The sequence below is a fragment of the Ruditapes philippinarum genome, unplaced genomic scaffold (assembly GCF_026571515.1).
Source record: "Ruditapes philippinarum isolate M1 unplaced genomic scaffold, ASM2657151v2 ctg853_1_1_1_1, whole genome shotgun sequence".
NCBI lineage: Eukaryota > Metazoa > Mollusca > Bivalvia > Venerida > Veneridae > Ruditapes > Ruditapes philippinarum.
The window spans coordinates 280171-307602 of NW_026863406.1; the positions used below are offsets into that span (position 1 = coordinate 280171).

The following is a 27432-nucleotide window of genomic DNA, read 5'->3' on the forward strand; positions in this document are numbered from 1 at the left end:
ACTAGAAGATGTTTCATGCTTAATATCTAAACTCTAGCTATTTGGATTTTTTCAAAGAAGATTTTAAGTTTTTGCTATACACATATAAGGAAAATCAATGACCCCCGGGGTGGGGCCAATTTTGACCCCAGGGCTTTTATTTGAACAAACTTGGTAGACACCCATAAGAAGATGTTTCATGCTAAACATCTAAGCTCTAGCTCATTGGGCTTTTTAAAAGAAGATTTTAAGTTTTTGCTATACACATATAAGGAAAAACAATGACACCCCTGGGGCGGGGCCAGTTTGACCCCAGGGCTTTTATTTGAACAAACTTTGTAGACACTTACTAGAAGATGTTTCATGCTTAATATCTAAACACTAACTATTTGGGTTTTTTCAAAGAAGATTTTTTAAGTTTTTGCTATACACATATAAGGAAAATCAATGACCCCCGGGGCTGGGCCAATTTTGACCCCAGATCTTTTATTTGAACAAACTTTGTAGACACTCACTAGAAGATGTTTCATGCTTAATATCTAAACACTAGCTATTTGGGTTTTTTCAAAGAAGATTTTTTAAGTTTTTGCTATACACATATAAGGAAAATCAATGACCCCCGGGGCGGGGCCAATTTTGACCCCAGGGCTTTTATTTGAACAAACTTGGTAGACACCCATTACAACATGTTTCATGCTAAATATCTTAGCTCTAGCTCTTTGAGTTCTTTAAAAGAAGATTTTTTAGGTTTTTACTATATGCATATAGGGAAAATCAATGACCCCCTGGGGCGGGGCCAATTTTGACCCCAGGGCTTTTATTTGAACAAACTTGGTAGACACTCATTAGAACATGTTTCATGCTAAATATCTTAGCTCTAGCTCTTTGGGTTCTTTAAAAGAAGATTTTTTAAGTTTTTACTATATGCATATAGGGAAAATCAATGACCCCCTGGGGCGGGGCCAATTTTGACCCCAGGGCTTTTATTTGAACAAACTTGGTAGACACTCACTAGAAGATGTTTCATGCCAAATATCTAAGCTCTAGCTCTTAGGGTTTTTTAAAAGAAGATATTTAAAGTTTTTTCTTTCGGTTGCCATGGCAACCAGAGTTCTGCATGGAATTAAATTCTTTGAACAATTTTTAAAGGTGACCACCAAAGGAACATTCCTGTGAAGTTTGGATGAAATTGGCCTAGTGGTTTATGAGGAGATGTCAAGTAAAAGTTTACGGACGACGGACGCCGGACGAAAAGCGATCACAAAAGCTCACCCTGTCACTTTGTGACAGGTGAGCTAAAAAGAACAGTGCTGACCGTGATCAGACGGCACAGATGTACTGGCTGATAGTGGTCGGCACTGGTTGGCACTGGTCACATAGATAAATTCAGGTGCCAACAGCTTGCTAATGGTTAAAATTAGCATTAGATATCAATGTAAAAGAACCATTGTACCACAATTAAAGGCAAAAATATCATTTTCTGTCCTATATTAACCATGGTTAGTGTTTTATAATACATAAATTATATACAGAAGTAAGAGGTTTATAATAAGTAGTAAACAATTATGTATGTTATAAAAATAATTAATATAAGAAAATCACAAATTGTTTAATTATCAAAACTTACAAGAGGACCTTCCTGAGGTATATGTAATCTGTGGACAAGATGAGCTGAAAATGCTTGAAACAAGCTGCTGCCATGGCAACCAGGTATCTATGTAAAATTGTAAAATTGAAACTTCAGCATAATACTTAATATTATTGTGCATTTTATTTAAAATAGGAGAAAAATATTGCAAACTGTAGTATAAAAATGCATAAATTCTGTGAAAAAATATCAAAACATGATTTGTGAAATAAAGAATTAAGCATAAATATAATGATAATGGCAATTTATTATAACTATCATGTCTAATATAAGAATATCACAATGGCTGCCAGTACTGATGGGAAGTCCATCCTGAAGGAATCTGTTTTAGGCAACAACAAGATTCAGCAAACTTTCTGCTAAACAGTTACCTGAGAACTGGTACTTGCAGCCAATGTTTGATTCTTTTTCTTGAATAGATCTACTGTATTTGTAGTTTGAAAAGAAATAACTAAAAGTATCAACAAACATAAAGGAACAGCTTTTAATAACTTATCTTCAGAAGTTATTATTATCTTATGGCTTGTCTGTCTATTAGCAGTGACTTATAAGGAGACCTTTACAATATGTCTACAAAATTTACAAGGAAAAACATGCCTAGAATTAAAATCATGATTCCAATATCAGGAAAAAGTGCTCCCTCGAAAGCATTAAAAAACAGCAAAATTACATGAAAATTGCAGACTCAGTTTGATTGAGTCTGTACATGAGGGATAATGAAAAAGTGATCCTGAATGATCAGAAAAATATAACAACATTGAAGTCATGTTCATCTGGCATGGCATCAGGTAGGTTAAAGAAGATACGAGAATAAATCGTGTCTGATACTCACTAGTGGCATGTTATAAAACATTCCCCATCTCATCCTAGGTAATAGTGGAAACATTGCTTCTTTTATACACACCTACAAAATAGGATAACCAATGTTTACATACAAATTTCCTTATTTAGAGTACCCTATATTCTCAAATAGCCCAACCCTTGACAAAGAAAAAGGACACTGAGTTATATGTAAGTTATATTTAGTTTTATGTAAGTTCAAACATACATGTTTATCATTCTACAATACTTCAGTTCACACTTACATGTTCATTTCAAACTTATACAGATATCTATGAAATTTAAATTAATAGTTACATGTTAATCATTTTACAGTATTTACCATTATAAGATATTTAATTTCAAACTTACACATTTATCATTTTACGATATTTTAGTTAAAATGTCATGTTTATCAGTCTACATTATTAAAGATTGTTCTTGCATATGTATCATTCTATGATATGTAAGTTCAAACTTACATATTTATCATCTACGATATTTAAGTTTAAACTTTCATGTTTATCAATCTACAATATTAAAGTTTGTTCTTGCATATTCATCATTCTGTGATATTTAAGTTTAAAGTTACACGTTTATCATCTATAATATTTATAGATAGATAGATTTATTTCGGCATAAAGGTAAACATGTTACATGATAAACAAACACAATATAGATTAAAACAATTACAAATAAATAAATAAATAAATGAATAAATACTATATTATGTAAACCATAACATGTTCCCAAAACCAAGGATAACACAAAAAAGAGCAAGCTCTTATTTCCATTGTGGTCCTTAGCATTTGGTGGCATGACATAGAGAGGTATTTCATAAAAGAAAAAAAAAATATCACAAATTATAAGATAAATCACATTAATGAAGGATATCATTTAAAATCATCACAATTTAAGATGTAAGGTATTGTAAATAAAAAGTCATTATCACATTAAGAAATAAGTATGTGCATAGTAAGAAAGGATTACATTAAAAAAAAAAATAAAAAAATATCTATTTAAGTTCATATGTGCATGTTTATCATTCTACAATATTTAAGTTCAAACTTACACGTTTATCATTTTATGATATTTAAGTTCATACTTACATGTTTATCATCCTACAATATTTAAGTTTATTCTTACACGTTTATCATTTTATGATATTTAAGTTCAAATTTACACAATTATTATTTATGATATTTAAGTTTATACTTACACGTTTATCATCAAAGTCACGTATATACTTCATCTTATGCTGTGTAAAAGCTTCAAAGGTCTCTTTAAATAAATCAAAATAATTTCGCTGACTCTGAAACCATATAAAAACATCTAGAATGTAAATTTGGAAAGTTAGGTACAAAAACATTTTGCAGTTATGTCAAATTGACTGTGTAACTTTTTATATCTTACACAAAATTCTCTGCTCATATTTAACAATAACTGCCACAAAACATTTGTTTAAGTTGAAGAATCATAGGTTAGAAGTTAAAACATTTATAATTTGTAACTTATCATACATCTATGTGATACTTTAAACTTTTATGTCATACTAAATCAACCATCAGCTCTAATTATTTCATTAAATTTTGCAATTTGTATTACCTATCTCATTGTTAGGTTAAGATTAAAACATTTATATGTAAGTATCTCAGAATACTTCATAAATGTTCAAGGACAATTACCATTTCAAACATGACAACTGATTTCATAATACTATTAGCTTAAAGTCTAGCAAAGTACAAAATAAAGTACAAAAGCAAAGTGCTAAAAATGATACAAATTAACTGCATGATAATATATTATCAACACATAATCTAGAACAATTCTGGGAGACTATAAAACTGGAACAATTCTAGAATAATAGCATAAAACTGGAACCATTCTAGAATAATAACATAAAACTGGAACCATTCTAGAATAAAAACATAAAACTGGAACCATTCTAGAATAATAACATCAAACTGAAACAATTCTAGAAAAACTCAATACTAGAAAAGTTATAGAAGAACAAAAAATTGGAACAATTCTAGAACAACTTGAACAATTGAAGAAAAGAGCATATAACTGCAACAATTCTGTGTCAATAAATTGGAACAATTCCTGATGAAGAACATTAAACTCGAACGATTCTACATGAACATAAAACTACACTTCTGAAAGAGCATAAAACTGAAATTATTCTAGAAAACAATAAACTACAACAATTTTAGAAGGACACAAAACTGGAACAATTCTAGAAGAGAAACATAATACTAGATCAATTCCAGAAGAATACACGAGCTGTCAGTAGAATAGTATCCTCGACTATATTAAGTGCCTGAAAGAAAAAGAAGAGCCAGGGTAATGTTAGTGCCTGAAAGAAAAAGAAGAGCCAGGGTAATGTAGAATTTTCTAAGTTCAAAATGGGCATTTTTTTGTCAAAATCCACGTAAGACTTATAGGCCTGAGACAGTGAACCATCATGCTCCTAAATAAGTGTGTGCAGTGTCAACCCATTCCCTTCAGTTTTTTTTTTTTGAGATACTAACTTGCATGCAAAAGTGATAATCCGCAGTTTGGGTGAGTCCAATAGCTTTCACTATTCTTCAAATAGTCAAGCTAATGAACTAGAACAATTCTAGAAGAACATAAAATAAGAAAAATTCCATAATGAAGTACATTAAACTGGAACAATTCTAGAACATAAAACTGGAACAATGCTAAAAGAACATACAACTAGAATAATTCTAGATGAAGAACATAACTGGAACAATTCTAGAACAGAAAACTGGAACAATTCTTGAACATAAAACTAGGACAAATTCTAAAAGAACATAAAACTAGAACAATGCTAGAAGAAGAACATAAAACTGGAACAATTCTAGAAGAACATAACACTACAACAATTCTAAATGTAGATGAGGTAAATTATCACATCACTTACTGTATCCCAGTTAATCACGTATATATCTGTACTAAATGAATTGTTGACATGTTGACTAGTGTAGTAATTAATAAAATCACAATAGTGGTGAAACATATTCACACCTGTAAATTAAACAAATTCCAATAATCAGAAAATTACACACTCTTAAGTTTACTTTTGTAGAATGCCTTTTACTTAATTTATGATGTAAAACAATTGAGGTTAATTGAACCAGTTATCTTTCAATTACAAAAACTAGAACAAATTTGAATCCCTTATAATGATTGCATTAACCTCAGGTTACTTATCCTCAAGACCTTTATTTGTGTATGTGGGGGAGGGGGGGATCAACAAAGTCAAATGACAACTTTCCAGTTTTACTGGTGAAGGAAGACCTCAGGTGCACCTTTGTGGATTATTATAGGCATAAACAGTCACCCGAGTAGAACCAACGACCTTCTGTAAGCTACGGTAGCTGGACAGCTGTCTCACAAAGAAAGAAACTGAAGAAGCCGGCGCGGCTCAAACCTACAAGATCTTTTCTCAACAACATACAATTTATCCATGTTATACAAAATAGCATGATTACCTGCATCCAGCTTCGTAAACATCACTGGTTTATCTATAATTATATCACAGTTTTCGTTGTTTATTGGTTTAAATGGAAGAGATGAATAATGTTCAACTTCTGCAAACCTGGAGAATGAAAACATTAAGGTGTGACCACATTCTTATGACACAAAAATCATACATGTAGAGCTAAACAAGATTACGGATCATTAATGCATTACACATTACTATTTTGTTACATACAGACACACAATATTGTCCTTATTTCTCTCAAGTGATTCATACTCTCAGTGCCTGAAAGGGCGGATGTACCCTCATTAAGCATTGAATACACACTCTTTATTTCTCTATGCCTAGATCTCAATAGCTATATGCCTGGAAAGAAGCAAACAGGATCCCCATTCCTGAACATGAGTATTTCCAAACTTAATCCTGGTTTCCTCCTTAGAAATTAAGACTTCAATTAAATTCACCTCTGTAACATGGCAAAAAATGTTTCAAACAATAAAGGTTCAGTAACTGTAAGCCAATAAATCTACATTTTAGATTGATTTTAAAAAAAGGGAGACAGGAATTATGATTCTGGCATGGAGTTCATAAATAAAATTCTACAAAAACAAAGCTAAAATGTTCCAAGCCCTGTGAAGCAATTTGTTCAAATATTAAGTTGTTAAATTATTTTTTCAAAAGAAAAGTTATAACTATTTCAAAACAAGATTGCATTTGAGAAAAATGCTATGCCACAGCATTAATACAACACTAAGCCTTGTACCTTCAGACAATAAGATTTTTTGATTTTTTTACTATATGTATATATTGAAATTCAATGACCCCCGGGGCGGGGCAATTTTTACCCCAGGTCTATAATTTTAACAATCGTGCTAGAGGTTCACTACACAATGTTTCATGCAAAATATCTAACCTCTAGCATTTGTCAATTGCTAGAAGAAATTTTTTTAAAGTTTTTACTATATACATATAAGGAAAACCAATGACCCCCGAGGCGGGGCCGATTTTGACCCCAGGGCTATTATTTGAACAATCTGGGTCTACCAGACAATGCCTTATGCAAAAATATCTAAGCTCTAGGCCTTTTGGGTCTTTACTAGAAGGTATTTTAAGTTTTTACTATATGTACATAATAGTAAAAATCAATGACCCCCAGGGTGGGGCCGATTTTGACCCCAGGGCTATAATTTGAACAATCTTGGTAAGGGTCTACCAGACAATGCCTTATGCAAAATATCTAAGCTCTAGGCCTTTTGGGTCTTTACAAGAAGGTTACTTTAAGTTTTTACTATATGTACATATAGTGAAAATCAATGACCCCCGGGGCGGGCCGATTTTGACCCCAGGGCTATAATTTAAACAATCTTGGTAGAGGTCTACCAGAATATGACTTATGCAAAATATCTAAGCTCTAGGCTTTTTAGGTCTTTACAAGAAGATTTTTTTAATTTATTCTTATAATTCCTTTTGGTTGCCATGGCAACCAGATTTCTGCATGAAATGAAATTCTTTGAACAACTTTGGAAGCCCTTCACCCAAGGATAAATCCTGCCAAGTTTGGTTGAAATTGGACTAGTGGTTTTTCACACGAAGATTTTTTAAGTTCACTATATAATCTATAGACAAACACACAGGTGAATCGCTGTATGCCACCGCATCGCAGATGCTGTGGTGGCATAAAAAATCAAAAGCACTCATCAGGTTCTAAAATCACAACCAGAATCTGGTTTATATTAGGCTTAAAAACACTCTTAAAATGGACAGAATGCAGAATATATATGTAAAGTACCATGATTGGAGAGGACTTTTATGTTCTCCCTCCGCTTTAAGCAGACGTTTATTGAGTTCACAATGTCCCCCTATCTCACCATCTAACAAAAAATCTTCTTGAAAACTGAAATACAAGATGATAAGAATTGAAAAGTTCTTACATAAAACCCAATGAATTATATATTTACAATACTGAAAATGGGTCATATTTCTATTTATCTGACACCTATTAGAATGTAACCAATGAATTATCAGCGTTTTCACCTTGTGATCTGCAAATATAAATAATTTGAACCAATCTTATTGGTTTAGCATTGTTTTTATTTTCTTAACCCGAAAATTCCATATCAAATCCATATATCACTCAATAAAACCTTATTTTTATTTACAAAGTCCAAAACATCCATATCAATTTCATACTGTGATCTGATGGCCTTATTTTCATTTTCCAGACTGCAATCTATATCAATTCCATATTGTACTCTGTCTAGATTGTTTTGATTTTGAGAGTTAAAAAATCCATATCACATAAATATTAAACTCAAGGTAACAAGGTTCTGTAAACTATGTCGTGACATAAAGAGGTTTTCATACAATATTTATTCTGACAGACTAGTTCATAGCTGCAAAACTGTCATATTCCACCACAGGCACACACTAATACAAGAACAAGAGCTGTGAGGACAGCATGCTTAAATAGTCTCGGAACATGATAATAAAACAAGAGCCTACACAATGTAAGAATTATCAGAGGAAAATTTATTTGAAAAACATAACACAGTTATATGTCTGGGATAGTGACCCTGGTATTTTAAGTTCACACCAAGATACATTTCCTAATTTCTGTTTTTGGATGTGTCTTACATGGCACCAACACTTACTGTTAGGTGAAGACCTCAGCATTAAATTTCAGTCACAAACGGCACTTCTCACATGAAAAAATCGAAGGTCCCTGACAGGATTTTATCCCTCAGCAATGAGTGACAAGTGATTTGAAGTGGCTGTCATTACACTCCGGCCATGGAGGCCCATTTATTGTTATTTTCACTTATTTATAGCAAAACTGATGTGATTAAATTCTTTTGTTGCAACTTCCTCACAATCAGATTGGAATTAGAAAATTAATTTATCACATTCCAATGCCCATTTTGTGTTTCCGTAAAAATGGTATTGCACAACCGTGCATATATTTTTATGTGACGTCATTTACGTAATACAAACATAGTGTAAAGATGCGCTTATGTATTAGCATTACACTGTAGACACGTCAATGAAAAATGATTCTTTCGCACTCTTCAAAGTCTTTCTTTGGATAAATAAAATATTACACTCATGAAGGTTCATTACTGAATTTATTGAACTTGTTAAATACAATAATATCATGCTCGCGTAATGTAATTTATTAAATTTGTTCAATAAATTCAGTATTGAACCTACACTCATTCAATAGCCTCTATTTCTCATTAAAATACTATAAATCTATTTTTATTAAATAGTTAAGCTAAAAATACTTACTTTTCATTAGCTGTAAAAGTTGCATGTCTAAAGTCTAAATAAATATTTTTTGCATAGCAATATCTTGCATATTTTGAGCATTCCAAGCTGGAATCATCCTGAAATACACAAATCATTGAGTTTATATTCCTTCCTTATGTCACAGGCAAAAATACAATAGATTGTTTTATTATTAGTAATTAATTAAGATTTTTACAACAAATATGAACAGTAACAAGAGCTGTCGGTAGGACAGCAACGCTCGACTATTCTAGTGCTTGATAGTAAAAAATAATGCTTGATAGAGTTACCTACTCCTGTTTACAGGTTGGGGTCATGATGGTGAACAAGTGTGCAAAGTTTCAAAGCCATATGTCAATGGACTTTGAAAATATTTAAACTATTACAAAAACTTTAACATAAATTCTAAGTCGAAAAAGGGGCATAATTCTGTAAAATGCTTGATAGAGTTACCTCCTCCTGTCTACAGGTTGGTGTCATGATGGTGAACAAGTGTGCAAAGTTTCAAAGCCATATGTCAATGGACTTTGAAAATATTTGAACTATTACAAAAACTTTAACCTAAATTGTAAGTCGAAAAAGGGGCATAATTCTGTGAAAATGCTTGATACAGTTACCTCCTCCTGTCTACAGGTTGGGGTCATGATGGTGAACAAGTGTGCAAAGTTTCAAAGGCATATGTCAATGGACTTTGAAAATATTTGAACTATTACAAAAACTTTAACATAAATTCTAAGTTGAAAAAGGGGCATAATTCTGTGAAAATGCTTGATAGAGTTACCTCCTCCTGTCTACAGGTTGGGGTCATGATGGTGAACAAGTGTGCAAAGTTTCAAAGCCATATGTCAATGGACTTCGAAAATATTTGAACTATTACAAAAACTTTAACGTAAATTCTAAGTCGAAAAAGGGGCATAATTCTGTCAAAATGCTTGATAGAGTTACCTCCTCCTGTCTACAGGTTGGGGTCATGATGGTGAATAAGTGTGCAAAGTTTCAAAGGCATATGTCAATGGACTTTGAAAATATTTGAACTATTACAAAAACTTTAACATAAATTCTAAGTTGAAAAAGGGGCATAATTCTGTCAAAATGCTTGATAGAGTTACCTCCTCCTGTCTACAGGTTGGGGTCATGATGGTGAACAAGTGTGCAAAGTTTCAAAGCCATATGTCAATGGACTTTGAAAATATTTGAACTATTACAAAAACTTTAACATAAGTGGTTACGCCGACGCCGACGCTCGGGTGACTACAATAGCTCTACTTATTCTTATCGAATAGTCGAGCTAAAAATAGACATAAGCATAATATAGTAAACACCCATGTAAACTACTAGTTATAAAGATTTTTGACAGGTAATAAGGTTATACGGCCATATATAAATTGTTGTTTGGAAATAGTGGCTTGGGTTATATTGCAAACAACCGTTTATATAGGCTCATATGACCTGTCAGAAATATTTATAACAAATTTATAATACAGCAAGAATCTGATTTTAAAGAGGAGAGTGAGATTTCTTCATAAATTGACAGCAGCCGTGTATATCTAATATAAATCTATATAAATGTCATGATTATGCAATTAAAAGCAACGTTACAAACATGCAGTATTATAAACAGTCATATAATATGTAAAGTCATATCAAATTTATAACACTGCACAATTGCATTCTTAAAATGGAGAGAAAAAAAAATCATTAATTTGCAGTAGATGTGTAGTTGTATCTAGATAATATAAAAACAATCATCCAATCAAAATGGATGTAACAAGCTTCCAGTATATTAAGCTAATTAAATATTTGTTGACCACTTTGTTTACAATTTTTTCACAGAGACTCTAGATTGAGACTGAATTATCACCTTCTTGGACTGACTTCTTATTCCAGTAGTGAGTCCTATTTAACCAGCAAGCCATTTTATGGACATATCTTGTTTAGATTAATGGTTCTGAAATATTTCTGCAGCTTTTTAAAATGCGAGTAATTTTCAAAAGAAACAGGAACAGCCTTCTTTAGGATAACTATGTCTGGTTTCAATGTGATCCAGACCATTATTTAATCAGTGACTGCCACAGGATTGCCATCATGACTTTGGATGTAACAAAATAAGCCAAAGTCCCATAATGGTGAGGGGCTGGTGGTTTGAAGTCAGCAACTTTAACCACTAGGCCTTTTGACAGAATAACTAACTGTTCTATCTACCTGAGATTTTGGAACACAAAAGGCTTTCATTTCATTCCTCCTCTCCTGTACATAACCAAAGTCAGCACCTTTCCAGAATTGATCTATTTGGTCCTCCTTTGTGTTTGCCCTGTACAAAAAACAACAACAACAATCATTCTCACAAAAAAAAATATCAGAGACTTTCATAATTATTGGAAATCATTTCCAAGAAAATCAAAACATAATTATCATTTACCATTCTAATAACAGGAAACTAACAGCAGTGATGACATTTTTGGCAAAGTTGAAAGCCTTATTTATGTTCTTCTTTTATAGATGAGTGACTTCCACAATTGCTGACATTTTAGTAAGAGAGGACATAATAGCGCAATACAGTTAATTCGATAAATATTTATATACCACACAGTTACTTTCTCATAGACAAAAGATTTACAAACATCACTTTCATCTTTTGCTGTTAAAATCATGATATTAGGTGTACATTCTAACAAAGATAACTTATTCATATCCTGGCTAGAACAAGAATATAACATCCTAACAAAGGCAAGATGTCAATATTCTGAGATAAGCAAGATGTTTATATCATGAACAGGCTTGTATCACAGACAAATGCAAGATGACGGCAAGTTTACATCCTGACAAAGGCAAGAGGTTTATAGCCTGACAAAGGCAAGAGGTTTATAGCCTGACAAAGGCAAGAGGTTTATAGCCTGACAAAGGCAAGAGGTTTATAGCCTGACAAAGGCAAGAGGTTTATAGCCTGACAAAGGCAAGAGGTTTATAGCCTGACAAAGGCAAGAGGTATATAGCCTGACAAAGGCAAGAGGTATATAGCCTGACAAAGGCAAGAGGTTTATAGCCTGACAAAGGCAAGAGGTTTATAGCCTGACAAAGGCAAGAGGTTTATAGCCTGACAAAGGCAAGAGGTTTATAGCCTGACAAAGGCAAGAGGTTTATAGCCTGACAAAGGCAAGAGGTATATACATTGTATCATGAACAGGTTTGTAAATGCAAGATGTTTATATACTGACAAAGGCCTAAACAAGAAGTTTTTATATTCTTAACTAGATGTTTACATTCTAGCAGAGGTGAGACAAAAAGAAGAGGTCTACTTTAACATTTTAACACATACAAGAGTACTAGTATCTGACAAAAACAATGAGAAAAGATAGGAGGTTATCTTTTAAGCAAAGAAATAAAATGTAATTGCATCTTCAACCCATTACTCGATATACACGCCTTTTAACGCCTTTTCAACCCCCCCCCTTTTTTTGTTGTCTCAAATGGTTAAAAAATGCCTTATTTAGGCCCCTAACACTTGTTTTTGTTTATTTCAACGACTTTTGGCAATTTTGAGATGTTACAACTGTGCCATGGTAACAGGAAATTTAAGACTGAGCACGTTGTTAAAAAGGCAATGGTCCAGTCAACATTTGTGCCAAGTTTAAGCAGTTCTTATAGTTTTATAGCAATTTGAACTTGAAACGGGAGACTTTTCAATGAAAACAGCCATTTTTCACAAAATACTCATGCGGTTATGGGTTAACAATAAACTTACCATCCTCTGCTATCACCAGGGCATTCTGGTACGGACATTCTATTTTCAACCGGACATTTTTTCTCATACCCCCAACACCTCTTCTTCTTAAGTGTCATCTAAAAAGACCAACAAGCAATGATCAGTATTTCAAATGCTTCAGCAGTTCAATTAATTTATTTTATGAATGAAAATGCCATTGAAAAGTGTGGTTCACATTATATCAATATAATTATGTTGGACAAGTAACCTGGAATTACCAATTTCTCTGCAAAAGACCAATTAGTAATTCCGCATGATTTCTGAATCATCAGTGAGAGACGAATGACCATATGACTCAATGTCCATGATCCATTTCACAGAGAAATTTCTCCATGCATAAGGATCGAATCAGCAAACCCTGGTTGGCTAATCCAATGCTCTCCCTACTGAGCTTATTATGTAATTCTTAGGAAATGCCTTGAGTTGTGTATTAACAGCTATCTGAAATCTAGTTTAACCAACTGAAAATCTGTCTGTTTGACATGTATATTGTCTGGAAAAAAATCTGAACTATAATATACTACATGTTGTAGTCTTAGACTGTAGGAAGTAACAGATTCTACTCATGCTGCCAGTGCAGACCAAGAACAGCTGACACATCTATGCCATATAATCATGGTTTGTACTGGTCACTATTCAGTCATATGAGATCTTCAAGTTAAAATATATAGGCTGCCAAGAAAGGAACAGTAATCGGATGTAACAAGACATGGTACATATTGAATTGTATATGCTTGCAAAGCCAGGGTACAGTGATTCTGTTTATACACAGCGGCATTTACAAAAAATACTTCCAGTTTCAGATCACATAGGTATACAAAATAAGGTATATATTGGTAGGATCTCACATGACTTCCCTTGTGATGAAAGATTGGATAAAATGAGTTCAAGAAAATGTTATAAACCAAGCCACTTTCCAGTTTTATATTAACATATCAACTTTTCCTTGGATAAGTTTATTAAAATTTTATAATACTAAGACAAAGAATAAAATGTCAAAAAATAAAGGATTCTTTTATCAAATGACGAAACAAAGTAAATTTAATGAAAATTCACTTGTTTTACATTCTGCTACTTTATGCCATTTCCTTTTTATAAATACATGTAGAATAAGTGAAAAAGATGTCACGACAAAGTTAAATTACACTTGTGAAATATAAAGAACAATTGTGTAATATAAAGTACATGTGTGTAATATAAAGAACTCGTGTGTGATATAAAGAACATGTGTGTAAAATAATGAACATGTGTGTAATATAAAGAATATAAAGAACATATGCTTAATATAAAGTACTAGTGTGTAATATTAAGAACTTGTGTGTAATATAAAGAACATGTGTGTAAAATAAAGAAATACATAACAGCTATATAGCATAGAAACCAAACTATATAGCATAGAAACCAAACTATGTCATGTGATAAAAACATTATTAAAGAACTCAATATTCATGTGATATTATTTTAGAACTCTATATTTATATCTTTGTTTAATGAATAAGATAGTAACTATGATATATGACAGATGTTCACAAAAGACCTTTGTATTGAAAGTAAATAGACAGTTTACCAGTTGTTACTCACCAGTTGTTACTTTATCATTTAATCAAGTACAACATTCTGAAACATGTATTCCTATCTAGTATAAAAAGTAATTTTTTTAGCAAAACTTAGAATTTATGCCTCAAAAATTTAGAAAATTTAGAAATACATGTATCTCTAGTTATATTTTATTCCTACATATAGGCAAGGTGATATTAAATGAGAAAAAGCATATGGCTTTCATGGCAGTTAAGATAGCCGACTTCAAATTGGTTCGAACCCCTGAATGAACTCAGAATTCTGCCACGTGAGGAAGCTATCAAGCTAGCATATGAAAGATTGGTAGAAGGGGTGTCACGATTAGAAAAAATGCTAACCATTTAAACGGCGATGAAATAACCGTGTTAAACGTTTAACCGACCTTACTAATAAAATCCTTAGATTTTCAACATTAACTTTGTTTCTTTATGACAAGATATGCCGTTTTGTTAATATTTTCTTGTACTCAAAATGATTACAATACATTTCCGTATATGGAGTATTTATTTTCAACTAGGGTTGAGTACAACTAAAATACAAACAATTGTCATATCTTGTTATAAAAAAAACTTTAGAATCAATTTTTAATATTTCCTCCCCTTAGTCAAATACTTACTCAGTTACCAGTAATTGAATTTTCTAACCGTTTTTTTAGCTAAAAACCGACCGTACCCGTTTAAATGGATTAATGTGACGCCCCTATAGTTGGTAGTTAAACAAGGTAAGTCTTATAACATAACACCTGACCTGTGGAAAATTAAAATATTACCTTATATGGGCAATCATCATCTTCCTTGCATAGATCCTTAATATAAGGATTGTTGTTGAAGTAGTAAGGTATGTGTCTGACTGGAAGATTCAGCTCGCTCCAGTTATAACCATGGCAACACAGGCAAAACAGCAAGGGAGATAACCATGTTAACTGCCATATCATTCTGAAAATATATCACCGAAATCTAAACAAAACACACCAAAATTTCAATGTATCAGTATAAATGAAACAAAAATAAACACAAATTACAGATAAATGATATTTTACCTTGAGTTGAGTTGAAAAGTTAAATCTGTTTAAGCATATATGTATCTCAGGCTACTGGCTATCAGTAAACTAATGACAAAACATCATATTATCACCTACATATATATATATGTATACTGCAAACAAAAAGTTTTGAGTAAATTTAAAGGGACTCCACTGAGGGTTTTTTTTGACATGATGGGAATGAAAATATTTTTTCCTGATAAATGTACCACTTGATGTAGGTTTAGACCACTAATTTTTGTGCAAAATTTTAGATCATTCGCACACTTTGTTTTTCCAGAATAGTTATTCAAATTGTAAAAAAATGACCCAAAATGAAAAGCGTTTAAATGCTTTTCACTCAAATCGAGCTAAGAAAAGCATGAAAATACGATTTTCAATTTATTTCAAAGTATATTTCTTAACTATCTTTGCATATATTTCTGTTTAAAGTACCCCAGCTCATTCATGTAAGAAATTCAAATGTTATGTTTTAAGGCTTTTAAACCTCAGTGGAGTCCCTTTAATATTTAACTCTAATTACAATGCTAAATATCTAAAATGAACTTGTCGTCAATCTCTCTGGAGAAAACCACCGATATTTTTTCTCAGCAAAAATTTCAAAATAAGTACAAACTGAAAAGTGTAATGAACAGACCGTGCTCAGACTGCACGGATGTGCTCTGCACTTGTCCCATTGGTGGAATCAGTTACCACTGGCAGGCTAAGAGTTAATGTTTAATTCTGTTAATTATATTTCTATCTTCCATGTTCTTATCAAATTTTTTGTAACAATCTCAAATTTCAAATTACAATGTATTAATTAGAAAACATAACTATCTCAGTCCTATCACAGTGTCTCAACATTTGCCAAACAGTTAATTGCTTTCCTGAAACATTTTTTCATATATTATATTTTAAAGAATGTTATATCAAAACAAATTCTCTATAGTTATTATTTTGGTGACATTTTACAAACATTACATGTATATGATAACTGAATTAAGGCATTCAGTCCAGAAAAACTTCCTATAAGGAACATTATATGGTAATATATCGTAAATTAATAATCCAACATTGTCCGTCAAAAGATAACATTAAAAAAACCCTCCTGATAAGGTATATTTTATCAATTTATTATCAGATAAGTCAGTGAGTCACAATTATATTCTCTTATTAACATATAACACACTAATATAGTAACATAATATTCATCTTTTAAAGCCAAGAAAAATTACAAACTTTCTTGCCGAAGTATACATCAATTTTACAATACATTTAAATGTATATATGAGCAAGTTATACCATCTGTTGTTAATATAATGAACACCTATAAATGTACTTTATTGTTTTATGTATTTCATTTTTTATCAATATATCTTATAGATGTATTAATTTTCCTTTAACCTTTAAGCTGCTGTCAGAAGAAAAAAATAAGTTAATTTTAAAGAATCAAACTTGAGAGTCAAATGTTCACAATTGATTTGGCACAGTCCAAGTAACATGAATTCTCTCTATGTAATACCATATAATTTAAACCCTTATCAAACCTGCCGGAACCTCCTAATTAGCCTTTGCCACCAGAGTAGAACCACTGACATCATGGCCAGCCTGCTCTGATGATGATCCATGCGACTAAAGATCAAGCTCTGGTAACTGATTTAATATATTTTGATATTGAAATCCCTTAAAATCTAAGTGGACTAATCCAAATTCAAAAACAGGGCAAATACATTACAAAAATTCAGCAGGTTAAGGATTTAAGACAGGGCATGTGGGCCTACTCTGCAATGCACAATGTATCAGATATCAGAGTGTGTGGATCAAACCATGCTTTTCATGATACATTTTATACCTAAACAATATATAATACTTTATTCTATGTCTTTAAATATATATATCTAATACTTTACATTTGTATAAATATATTTAAAGGCACATCATGACTAAGAAAGCTATATTTTTTTAATTCTAGCATGTTAGATGTTTAACTGAAAAAGAAGCACTGAACATGCAGTTGTGTATCATAAAGGTAGCAAAATGTTTATAATGAAGTATTTTGACTTCCATACACAATACTCATGCACTATATTAAAAGCAAATGAATATATTTTGGTAATCTGTTTCATGATACGAAAAATAAACAGTTATAAGGAGATAAACATGATATCATTTCAGTGGCATAATGGGCCTTTAAGTCAGATCACTGGTATACACATTTATATGCAAGATAGATCATTACAATAATGGCAGACATTTGTCACCTGTCTAACATGAAAGCCGCTTAAAGTTGATGTTACTGTACAAACATGACCTCTCTCCTATCAAGGTTAAGTACTAACCTTAAGCATTTCCTGTCACCATTTATGACTAATACAATTGCTTCCCTTAAATACATGATTAAGTTTAACCCTTAACCTCTTCAAGTAGTGCAATGATTATGGACTTGTCCAGAGTTAAATTTAAATTTTAAGGGATTACAATATGAAACACAAAAATTAAGCTAATTAATCACTTTCCATTCCAGCATTTTATTATGTGTTTAAAACTTCCAAACTTTTATAAGATTAAGACTGGTCAGTACTAGTATTATAAAAAAACCTTTATATTTAATCAACATCTTTTCACTTTTATACATCTAAACATTTCCTTCTTTAAAAAAATAATTTTTGGAAAAATGAACAATTTTCATGAGATAAGGAACCAAACAGAGTACATGTATTAATGCTTTTGGTAAAGGAATGAGGTATAACTATGAGGCCAGCCTCAAAACTATCTTTGTTTCCCTACCCACAACTCATTCCAGTTTGGAAACGGTAGGTAAAAAAAATTTTTTTCATCTAAAATATTTATTGCACTATATCTGAATGTTGATTTAGAGAAAAGAGGAAATTCTGAATTCTATAGCATCTGATCGAAATTTAGAACCGACATGACATTTTTAACTACATGTACCATAATATTAAGCATATTGGAAATTCTTTTTTAAATATCTGCATCTGTACATTTGGCAATGACCTCACAGTTTAATCAATATCAAACAAGACTTTCAATATCTGACCTTTCCTTAACCTCTATCTCCATACAGAACATAGACCTGTCCGCCTTTTAACATTTGACCAGGTTACATGGGGCTATTGTATGGTCAATCCAATATTTGACCAATAATATTGTTACCATATGAATAAAGTAATAACTTAGCTAATGATTATGTCAGTAACATTATTACATCATATCAGTCACTACTCTTACCAAATGTCCAACGACAAACAATAATTACTTTATTTCCTTGCCTTAAATATTGATACAGATATAGTGTGCAAATTATTATATTAACTGAACAAGATTAAATTGTTAAGTCCACCTGAAAAAGTTAAATGTGAATAAATTTTATTATGTCAATTTGCAACAAATTATGTCTTTCAAACAAGAGTACTATCCAGATAAATACTGAAAGATCAATTTAGTTCTAGAAATAAATGTTCATTATGTACTTGTGTTAACACTATGTACTACTTCAACATGTATGCCTAGCACTATATACTACTTCAACATGTATGTATAAACACTCTGTACTACTGTGACATTTATGTCTAAACACTGTACTACTGCAACATGTTTGTCTAAACACTATGTTCTACTTCAACAAGTATGTATAAACACTATGTACAATTGCAACATGTATGACTAAACACTATAATTATATTACTTCAACATGTATAACTTAACACTATGACTGTACTACTTCAACAAGTCTGTCTAAACATTATGTACTACTGCAACATGTATGTCTAAACATTATGTACTACTGCAACATGTGCATACTACTGTAAGCATTATGTACTTCTGCAGCATGTATGTCTAACACTATGTATTACTGAAACATGTATGTCTAAACATTATGAACTGCTGCAACATTTATGTCTAATCACTATGTACTACTTACTGACTAGTGAAACATTAACATCTTAACACTATGTACTACAACACTTTTTAAACCCAACCATTATGTACTACTGCAACATCTAAGTCTTAACATTATTTTCTGCAGCAATATTTATATCTAAACATAATGATTATACTATAATACTACTGCAATAATCATGTGACAAAAGAAATTATTTGGCTTTATAAATTATATTGTTCTATATATACAAAAAGTTATCATCCTAAGCAACAAATATCAGCAAGTCTGCAAGTTAAAGTAATGTATCACAAGCACAGTTTTGCTGCTGACAGTTTGTCTAGTACAGCTTGTCTTCAAAGCTAAACTTCAAAGCTGACCTATACAGATTTCCTGCAGACAGTTTGCCTTAAAGCTGACCTGCAGATTTTACTGTGAACATACTGTCTTTTAAGCTGACCTGTAGATTTTTTCTGCAGATGGCTGTCATTAAAGCTGACCTAGTCAGAGTTTTTCTGCAGACAGCTTGTCTTCAAAGCTGACATGAAGAATTTTCCTTTCAAGGGAACAAAAGATATAAGTAGCTTGCTCTTTATCAAAGGAACTAAAGACAACAGCAGCTTGTTCTTTATCAAGGGAAGTAAAGACAACAGTTGCTTTCTCTTTATCAAGGGAACTAAAGACAACAGTAGCTTGCTCTTTATCAATGGAGCAAAAAACAGCAGTAGCTGCTCTTTATCAATGGAACATAAGACGACAGTAGCTTGCTCTTTATCAAGGGAGCAAAAACAACAGTAACTTGCTCTTTATCAAGGGAACTTAGAACAACAGTAGCTTGCTCTTTATCAAGAGAAGTAAAGACAACAGTAGCTTACTCTTTATCATGGGAAGTAAAGACAACAGTAGCTTGCTCTTTATCAAGAGAGCAAAAAACAACAGTAGCTTGCTCTTTATCATGGGAAGTAAAGACAACAATAGCTTGCTCTTTATCAAGGGAAGTAAAGACAACAGTAGCTTACTCTGTATCAAGGGTACTTAAGACAACAGCAGCTTGCTCTTTATTAAGGGAACTAGCAGCTTGCTCTTTATTAAGGGAACTTAAGACAACAGTAGTTTGCTCTTTATCATGGGAAGTAAAGTCAACAGTAGCTTGCTGTTTATCAAAGGAACTAAAGCTAACAGTATCTTGCGCATTATCATGGGAAGTAAAGACAACAGTAGCTTGCTCTTTATCAAAGGAACTAAAGACAACAGCAGCTTGTTCTACATTAAGGAAAACTAAAGACAAAAATTGTAATTACAGCATATATCTCAATTGAACAAAAGGCAAAAGCAGCTTGCTTTTTATCAACAAAACTAAAGGCAACAGTTGTTTGCTATAACTCAAGGAAAACTAAACCCAACAGAATCTTTCTATAAAGCAAGGAAAACAAAAGACAAGAGATACATGTAGAAAACAAAGCAAACCAATAACAACAGTAGTTTGCTCTTTATCAAAGATTCGATCCCCGGGAGATGCTTTGGTAGTTTAGCACGGAGGAAGGTAGTCTAGTACTGGTGTAACTCTCCAGGAACGATGGTTAGGAAACTACCGGCCTATATGACTGAAATACTGTTTGGAAAAGGCGTAAAATGAAACAAACAAACAAACAAACTTTATCAAAGACACTATAGCCTATAGTAGCTTGCTCTTAACCAAGGGAGCCAAAAACATCAGTAGCTTGCTTTGTAACAAGGGAAATAAAGACAACTGCAGCTTGCTCTGCAACAAAGGACCTAATAACAACAGTAACTTGCTCTTTACCAAAAGAACTAAAGACAACAGTAGCTTGCTCTTTATCAAGGGAACTAAAGACAACGAAAAGTTGAAGAAACAAGTTCATCAGCGTCCATAGTGATGAAACAGAAGTAATTCTACCAGGTATGAAACTTGAATATCATTCAGCACAACATTATTGTTGTGTTTGTATTTTTACTTGCTTCTATTTGATCTGTTTCTTAAAGAGTGATTCCAGTATTCCTACTTTAATCACCCTTATGATGTTTGCCTGCTTTTTAAAATTGTCTTTCGACGTCTTATCTATGAAATGCAGGCCCTAAAACCTCTGATCCCTTTCACACTTCCATTTCATTTAAATCTGACAGTTGCTTTTTTCTTTGCGGGGCAAACACATTCTTATACTTGGGGATTATATGCACCTTTTCATGGAATGGCATTGAAGGTTGTATAATAACTGCCATATGAACACATCTGTGAATGATCTAAATTCAAAATTTTGCCATTTTCATATCTAAATGTTGAATTGTGCTTAAGCATGTGCTAGGGACGCCATTTCTATTCAGGAACAGGCTCAATCCCACTGGACCTGCAACATTTCCAATTTTGCTGTTTTGGGTGTTCATAAATGTTTCCATTTTTGACCATTTTCTAGATGTACGCAATGACATGTAATAGTCAACATTGTATAATCTTTTGAATAATAAGTAACAAAAGTATTTATTTGACATTCCTTTAGAAATAAAGTATATTTTGGTAGAGCTGTCATCGATAAAAACAAGATATGTTTGTAAAACATGTATGCCCCCTATCAGCAGCCAATTAGTCATGTGATAAGGTTATTATGCATGACTTCTGACCCAGTGATCAAACAATTAAAAAGGATTATCAAGTATCTACTGGTCATGACCTTAACCTTTGACCCCTTGACCCAAAACTCAATAGGGGTCATCTACTGGTCACGACCAATCATCATACAAAGTTTGAAGTTCCTAGGCCTAAGCGTTTTTAGTTAATTGATCAGAAACCGTTTTTACCTTCAAGGTCAATGTGACCTTGACGTTTGCCCACTTGACCCCAAAATCAATAGGTCATCTGCTGGTCATGACCAATCACCATACCAAGTTTGAAGTTCCTAGGCCTAAGGGTTCTTTAGTTATTGATTGGAAACCGTTTTAACATACAAGGTCAATGTGACCTTGACCTTTGACCCCAAAATCAATGAGGGGCATCAGCTGCTCATGACCAATCACCATGCCAAGTTTGAAGTTCCTAGGCCGAAGCGTTCTTTAGTTATTGATCAGAAACCGTTTTACTTACAATGTCAATGTGACCTTGACCTTTGACCCCTTGATCCCAAAATCATTAGGGGTAATCTGCTGGTCATGACAAATCACCATGCCAAGTTTGAAGTTCCTAGGCCTAAGCGTTCTTAAGTTATTGATCAGAAACCGTTTTTACTTACAAGGTCAATGTGACCTTGACCTTTGACCCCTTGACCCAAAACTCAATAGGGGTCATCTGCTGGTCACGACTAATCATCATACAAAGTTTGAAGTTCCTAGGCCTAAGTTTTTAGTTAATTGATCGGAAACTGTTTTTACCTACAAGGTCAATGTGACCTTGACCTTTGACCCCTTGACCCCAAAATCAAAAGGTCATCTGCTGGTCATGACCAATCACCATACCAAGTTTGAAGTTCCTAGACCTAAGGGTTCTTAAGTTATTGATTGGAAAGCATTTTTACCTACAAGGTCAATGTGACCTTGCCCTTTGACCCCTTAACCCCAATATCAATAGGGGTCATCTGCTGGTCATGACCAATCACCATACCAAGTTTGAAGTTCCTAGGCCTAAGGGTTCTTTAGTTATTGATCGGAAACCGTTTTTACCTATGAGGTCAATGTGACCTTGACCTTTGACCCCTTGAACCCAAAATCAATAGGGGTCATCTACTGATCATGACCAATCATCATATCAAGTTTGAAGTCCCTAGGCCTAAGGGTTCTTTTGTTATTGATCGATACCGTTTTTACCCAAGAGGTCAATGTGACCTTGACCTTTGACCCCTTGACCCCAAAATCAATAGGGGTCATCTACTGATCATGACCAATCACCATACCAAGTTTGAAGTTCCTAGGCCTTAAAGTTCTTTAGTTATTGATCGGAAACCATTTTTCCTTACAAGGTCAATGTGACCTTGACCTTTGACCCCTTGACCCCAAAATCAATAGGGGTCATCTACTGATCATAACCAATCACCATACCAAGTTTGAAGTTCCTAGGCCTTAAGGTTCTTTAGTTATTGATCGGAAACTGTTTTTCCTTACAAGGTCAATGTGACCTTGACCTTTGACCCCTTGACCCCAAAATCAATAGGGGTCATCTACTGATCATGAACAATCACCATACCAAGTTTGAAGTTCCTAGGCCTTAAGGTTCTTTAGTTATTGATCGGAAACCGTTTTTGCCTACAAGGTCAATGTGACCTTGACCTTTGACCCCTTGACCCCAAAATCAATAGGGGTCATCTACTGGACATGACCAATCACCATACCAAGTTTGAAGTTCCTAGGCCTAAGGGTTCTTTAGTTATCACTCGGAAACCATTTGGTCTACGGACCGACGGACCGACGGACCGACAGACCGACGGACCGACAAGTGCAAAGCAATATACCCCCTTTTCTTCGAAATGGGGGCATAACAATATTGATCAATGATATATACAGTATAGTTGAAATTTTTCTTGTGATCAATAAACGATTCATTTAATTTTTTTTTATAGTTTTGACTTATTAGTTAAATGTCTAGAAATTAGGAAAATTCACCCAAAACATATACAGAAGCAGGTGTCCATATTAGTTAAAATATATACAATGTAGACGTGCCAAAGCTAGATTCTGTGATATTTTTGTTCTGGGTCAGAATCTCGATTCTCATAAAGGCGAGATATTGCCCAGACACAAAATAGCACAATATCTCGTCATGCAGTACAATAAGTTGGACTAGTGTCCATATCTTTCATTATCTGTTGTTACATAGTGGAAATATTTCACAGTATTAATGATGACAAAAAATGGTCTGGATATAAATGATGCAATAGGCTTTTATAAACAAGACACTGAACAGAACATGTTTTCAACTGTTCAAAATCATTTAAACATGAATAAAAGTGAATGACAGACAAGTTAATTTTAGTAATTATCGATATATCGGGTATTGTTGATATTTCTTATCCGATATATCATTGTTTTGCCTTGCCTTGAATCCAAGACAGCTCTATAGTTTGGTAATATCATGGCTGAAAAATATGTTTGACAGTGACAGAATTTATTAAACCTGTTCAGTGGAGGTGGGTAATAGAAAAAATTTATGTATTTTCTCAAGATCTACCTGAAAATAATGAAATAACATTAAATGTATCACCATGAATTCGATGTGTTACCTTCAATGCACTGCTTTTCTTTGAACGTTATAATTCCTTATAATTCATTCAGTTTTGGGGCGTGTAACTAAGACACTTATAACCTGTGTAAGATCATGTAGGACTTCTTGCACATGGAATAAATAAACTGTCACACCGTTAGAATGCCTTTTATCCCGGTTTACATCAGCGATTTTTGAATGTCATCTTGACTTTACTTCGCCAATTATCTTAATTCGGAATTCCATAAGAAGGATTAAGAAAAAAGATATACCTGGCAATTGCAGTAAGGTTTAATTTGTTTCTATTCGTTCTTGTTTTCCATTTCGCACTGTTATGCGCAGAACTAGTTGCGCATAACGAGAGCATGTGGGATTGTCAACAGCCAATCAAATGTGTTGTTTCTTCCAGTCTGGAGGAGCGGGTCACAACCTATGACCTTTACACTGTCTGGCACAAAACTTTGGAATTTTGTTATTTTTTCTTTGATTTGGTAAGTTTTTGATATTCTCTATTGTTGGCATCTTGTAATCTTAGTTATGGAGTTTCACTGAAGGGTTCTGTAGCCACCAATTTTGCTTATATCGTTCTTAAATACGAAGTTTACCGCCAGACGTATCGCCATTTTCTCTATTTTTTATTTTTGCTTTACGGAAAACATTATGCTGCCATCCTCAGTAAACTGACAGTTTAAACACACCGTTTTAAATCGTTCTACATTATTTTATTCATGGCAATTCTAAGGAATATATCTCTGTACGTGTATAGTTGCAGCTTTTGTCGTTTAAGTTTTGACAGTTGTAACCCCGCACGTTTTACTGTAGGTGCATGACCTTTGTGTATTTGTCCCGATGACACGGTCAGACTGTGTAGTTTCGTTTTGTTTTGAAGTGAGTACTGACATGTTGATTGTAATAATTTCTCAAATTCAACTATTGGTAATATGCTATGATTTGACAATAGTTTTCTCTGCTGAGATATTTGGCCTCAATAATTATGACACAGTCAGCATTGTATGTCAGATGAATAATTTATGCTAATAAGTAATGTCTGGGTTCAGATGACTAGGTCATGTTATGGCATGTGACACAAATTCTGTGAGTTGAATGTCTGCAGTTAAAAGATGCATTCCATGATGAAGTCAGATATATGACATTTGAAAGGAATGTTTTTACAGCTACATTTTAAATAGAATGCGGGCAATTTGCCATTTGAGTTGTGACTATTAACATCTATGACAGATGGTGCCAAAATAAGGTAATAATATGAAATATTGTATGGAGTTTATATGCTCATTTACTATACATTTTTATCATAAAAGATTGATATAGCATAATTTTCCAATTAAGTAGGAAACATTTACATCTACTGTACACATTTATCTATTTGTAATTAAGAAAAAATAATACATGTGTAGAATGTTCATGTACTCTACAGTCACATTGTACATCATACCACAATCTGTTCTTTATTTTTAAACTTAAAAGTATACAATGTAGTGGTTTGTGGCATCTGTATAGTCTATTACAGTCCTCTTCAGTATAAACCTGTATGTTGTACCTGATAATCCATATATGGCCTCTAGAGGTCATTTTCTGTAGAGAAAGACCCATTTTATCAAACCAGGCCATGATTACCACAGGTTACTGGTATAACAGTCATGTCACTTTACTATAACTATTACTTGTATTATCCAACATGCATGCAAAGAGAGACTTTGTCGATATTCTTGGAGTATAGTCAGTAAGTATACCAGATTGAGACTTTTTGTAGGTACATTTAAAATTATTGTGATGAGTTAGATTTAATATCTACACACTTTAAAATCTTTTCAATATTATTATATATAAAAGCTTTATTCTCACATTAGTCACAAGATGCATAGTAATTAAAGTGAGATTATCCATTTTATCTCACTTATCTCCCTTGATGCAATTCCTCCTTTGTGTAGATATACTTTTATCTTTAATAATTTTCTTTTTATCAATATTCCATGTAGATCATTTGGGGAAAAAATCAGTAATTTTGAGTAATATAAAATGTGTAGAAATTATGAAAATTCACATGTACATGTACTGTATTTATAGAACTATTAGAAGCAATTGCTCTGTCAAAACAACATGTCTAAAACTAAGTTGTTGATATGTAATAAGACATCTATTTCACAGCAGTTCTGACAAAAAAATGGTCAGAAAAAAACAAGCAGTGGGCATTCATATACAATACTCATCATTAGAAATAATGAAATTGTATGCCCAGAAAATGTATTTTACTGACACATGAAATCTGGTGTTGTAATTAAAAATATTTATATTGAAAAGTATTATGTGCCAGGTATATGGATGTGTCATCAAATTTGTTATTTGTCTGACATCAGATACATGTATCAGTATATTGCTAAGTAATATGCTTTGGACTGAACAAGATTGACAGATCTACTTATGTCACATAATGTGGAGGGAGAGTCATGAGTAGTTAATTAGAAGTTTTTTTTCATCAAACTCTCAATCTTGAGGTCATGAGTTTGAATCTCACAGTGGTAAAATTTTCTTCCAGGCAACCCACAATCAGATGTTGCACTACAGATTAGAATAGCCAGGATGCACTCATCTGACATGACTTTAAATGCACGACTATTACTAGGTCCCAAAAAGAATTTGACCTTTATTATAGTAATACTAATAGGAAAACAAAACCTTTTGTCAAGTTGGATATTTGTAAACAGTAGACAATAGAGCTGCCTAACC

The 27432-nt window shown here is 32.9% G+C and overlaps 2 protein-coding genes across 6 annotated transcripts in view; one reads left to right on the plus strand and one right to left on the minus strand.

The window, feature by feature from the left end:
• LOC132722043 (EGF domain-specific O-linked N-acetylglucosamine transferase-like) overlaps positions 1-25114 on the minus strand; it is a 34998-nt gene extending 9884 nt beyond the window's left edge. For 2 of the 4 annotated variants that reach the window (XM_060706443.1, XM_060706442.1), the window contains exons 1-11: positions 24960-25114; positions 15329-15494; positions 12961-13058; positions 11421-11529; positions 9219-9316; positions 7723-7827; positions 5944-6050; positions 5373-5476; positions 3666-3758; positions 2460-2531; positions 1607-1693 (exon numbers count right to left, since the gene is read on the minus strand). In XM_060706443.1, the coding sequence (XP_060562426.1) occupies positions 1607-1693; positions 2460-2531; positions 3666-3758; positions 5373-5476; positions 5944-6050; positions 7723-7827; positions 9219-9316; positions 11421-11529; positions 12961-13058; positions 15329-15494; positions 24960-25054 (1134 nt within the window). In that variant the 5' untranslated portion in view covers positions 25055-25114. Of the gene's footprint in view, positions 1-1606; positions 1694-2459; positions 2532-3665; positions 3759-5372; positions 5477-5943; positions 6051-7722; positions 7828-9218; positions 9317-11420; positions 11530-12960; positions 13059-15328; positions 15495-15598; positions 15688-24706; positions 24857-24959 lie in introns of those variants that run through there. The other 2 variants (XM_060706444.1, XM_060706445.1) reach the window with 2 other exon arrangements.
• Positions 25086-27432, plus strand: part of LOC132722042 (nuclear receptor subfamily 2 group C member 2-like) — a 30993-nt gene continuing 28646 nt past the window's right edge. Inside the window, exon 1 of one of the 2 annotated variants that reach the window (XM_060706440.1) lies at positions 25086-25178. The gene's annotated coding sequence lies outside the window, so the exon portion shown is untranslated. Of the gene's footprint in view, positions 25179-25238; positions 25576-27432 lie in introns of those variants that run through there. The other variant, XM_060706441.1, reaches the window with a different exon arrangement.